This window comes from Notolepis coatsorum (genome assembly GCF_963971535.1).
Source record: "Notolepis coatsorum genome assembly, chromosome: 1".
Taxonomy (NCBI): Eukaryota; Metazoa; Chordata; class Actinopteri; order Aulopiformes; family Paralepididae; genus Notolepis; species Notolepis coatsorum.
The window spans coordinates 26,237,292-26,240,037 of NC_140165.1; the positions used below are offsets into that span (position 1 = coordinate 26,237,292).

The 2,746-nt window shown below is 48.0% G+C and overlaps 1 protein-coding gene across 1 annotated transcript; it reads left to right on the plus strand.

Moving 5' to 3' along the window:
- Positions 1-435: 435 nt before the first annotated feature.
- On the plus strand, positions 436-2,746 carry LOC311232360 (tubulin alpha-1A chain-like). Its single transcript, XM_084319127.1, has 4 exons — positions 436-566; positions 1,073-1,295; positions 1,381-1,529; positions 1,627-2,746. The coding sequence occupies exons 1-4, from the start codon at positions 564-566 to the stop codon at positions 2,605-2,607; spliced, it is 1,356 nt and encodes a 451-aa protein (XP_084175253.1). The 5' UTR covers positions 436-563; the 3' UTR covers positions 2,608-2,746.

The following is a 2,746-nucleotide window of genomic DNA, read 5'->3' on the forward strand; positions in this document are numbered from 1 at the left end:
CACAACAGAAGAGAACCTACCTCCTGGATCAGGAGCGGGAAGGAGGGGTGGGGGGTGCTGCGGAGGCACTTTTTTTTCTTTTTTTAAATAACAATGGATGAAGCAGCAAGCCTTTGGGGGAGGGTATAATCTTATAATTTCTCAGAGGAATTCTTGTTCGCGCCACACCACAGTCATTGTGTGTACCTCACAAACACCTTGGTATCTGATTGCTTGCTTTTGTTGCTTGTATATTCAATGAGTTTCCCCTTAGCAACTCTGTGGTCTATATAAGGCGGGGTCAGGGTTACATATTATCTTGGTGAATGTCGATGGGTTATTGATGCGTATTTGCACACTGTGCACTGAGCCTGAATTATTGGCTTTTCTCGTCTGCAGCCAGTCTCCCTCTCTCTCTACCAAACGCAGTTACCCCCCCCTCCCCCTCACGGTTACCAACAACAAATCTGTTACCACGGTGTTTGCGACTCCTATAAGTAGGGAGGAACTGTCGAGACACAACTCTAACCGCCTGAATTCCCTCAGCAGATCCTTAACGTCAGCCCGAGGAAGTCACTACAATCATGGTAAGTTGTTACATTTTATACCTTTTTAATTATATGCTATTTGTTATCTTGCCTGGAGAACCGCATTATCATTAATAAGGATGGATAGCAGAAACCCAAGATTCAAGAGGTTTAATCGTCACATACATACGCAAGACGTGAAATGAAAGTGGCCATGCCTGCCTTCGATTGTGCAAAAATACAATGTAATAATAGAATAGATAATAAAAGACATGATAAAAAGTAAAGATAAAATACAATACAATGCTAAGCTTGCGAATTAAAAGGTAATGGGTCCTATGTACACTACTATACAATATACAGTTATACTACGTACTAAACTATCCTAACTATACTATACAGAACATACAGTTATGTTTTCCCCCTTTTAAAGTGACCTTTTATTTTGTGTTTAAAGTGACCTGTATTGTGTTTGTGTGGGAGAGTGCAGGATCAACTAACACATTAACCTCTGTGCTGACTTCTCTCTCTTTCTCTCTTCTCTCTCTCTCCCTCCTTCTCTTCAGCGTGAGTGCATCTCCATCCATGTCGGCCAGGCCGGTGTCCAGATGGGCAATGCCTGTTGGGAGCTTTACTGCCTGGAGCACGGCATCCAGCCAGATGGACAGATGCCCAGTGACAAGACCATCGGAGGGGGAGACGACTCCTTCAACACCTTCTTCAGCGAGACGGGAGCCGGCAAACACGTTCCCAGAGCCGTCTTTGTGGACTTGGAGCCAACGGTCATAGGTAAATAATCAAATCGAAGCTTAGTGTTTGATTCATATGCAACAGTCATCCCACTTTTCTGAAAGGTATTCATGATTCTTCACAGATGAGGTGCGAACTGGCACCTATCGTCAACTTTTCCACCCGGAGCAGCTGATCACCGGCAAGGAAGATGCAGCCAACAACTACGCCCGTGGTCACTACACCATCGGCAAGGAAATCATTGACCTGGTTCTAGACAGGACTCGTAAACTGGTAAGATTCTCAACAATATTTTAACGTTTCTGGTGAGGATGCAATCATTGCTCAACTAAATTAACTAATATTCCACCATGTCTTGATCTTATTTCAGGCTGACCAGTGCACTGGGCTCCAAGGTTTCCTCATCTTCCACTCCTTCGGCGGAGGAACTGGCTCTGGCTTCACCTCTCTGCTCATGGAGCGTCTCTCTGTCGACTACGGAAAGAAGTCCAAGCTGGAGTTTGCCATCTATCCAGCGCCACAGGTGTCTACAGCCGTGGTGGAGCCCTACAACTCCATCCTGACCACCCACACCACCCTGGAGCACTCGGACTGCGCCTTCATGGTGGACAATGAGGCCATCTACGACATCTGCCGCAGGAACCTGGACATCGACCGTCCCACCTACACCAACCTCAACAGGCTGATTGGCCAGATTGTCTCGTCCATCACCGCCTCCCTGCGCTTCGACGGTGCCTTGAATGTGGACCTGACGGAGTTCCAGACCAACTTGGTGCCCTACCCACGTATCCACTTCCCCCTGGCCACCTATGCCCCAGTTATCTCAGCTGAGAAGGCCTACCATGAGCAATTATCAGTAGCAGAGATCACCAACGCCTGCTTCGAGCCTGCCAATCAGATGGTGAAATGTGATCCTCGTCATGGAAAGTACATGGCTTGCTGTCTCCTGTACCGCGGCGACGTTGTGCCCAAAGATGTCAACTCGGCCATCGCCACCATCAAGACCAAGCGCACCATCCAGTTTGTGGACTGGTGTCCCACAGGCTTCAAGGTGGGCATCAACTACCAGCCTCCGACCGTGGTTCCTGGAGGAGACCTGGCCAAGGTCCAGAGGGCTGTGTGCATGCTGAGCAACACCACGGCCATCGCCGAGGCCTGGGCACGTCTCGACCACAAGTTTGACCTGATGTACGCCAAGAGGGCCTTCGTCCACTGGTATGTTGGTGAGGGCATGGAGGAGGGAGAGTTCTCTGAGGCCAGAGAGGACATGGCTGCCCTGGAGAAGGATTATGAAGAGGTGGGAACCGACAGCGTGGGGGATGAGGGAGAAGAGGAAGGAGAGGAATATTAAGAGCTGTATATAAGCTCGGATGATCCCATTCACAACGTTTAAGTTTCAAGTTTCATTGTTTATTAATATTTACAGCATAACTGCAACATTTGTTTTTTGTTTTTAAATTGCAAAACCTGTGAAACAGGAAATAAAGCCA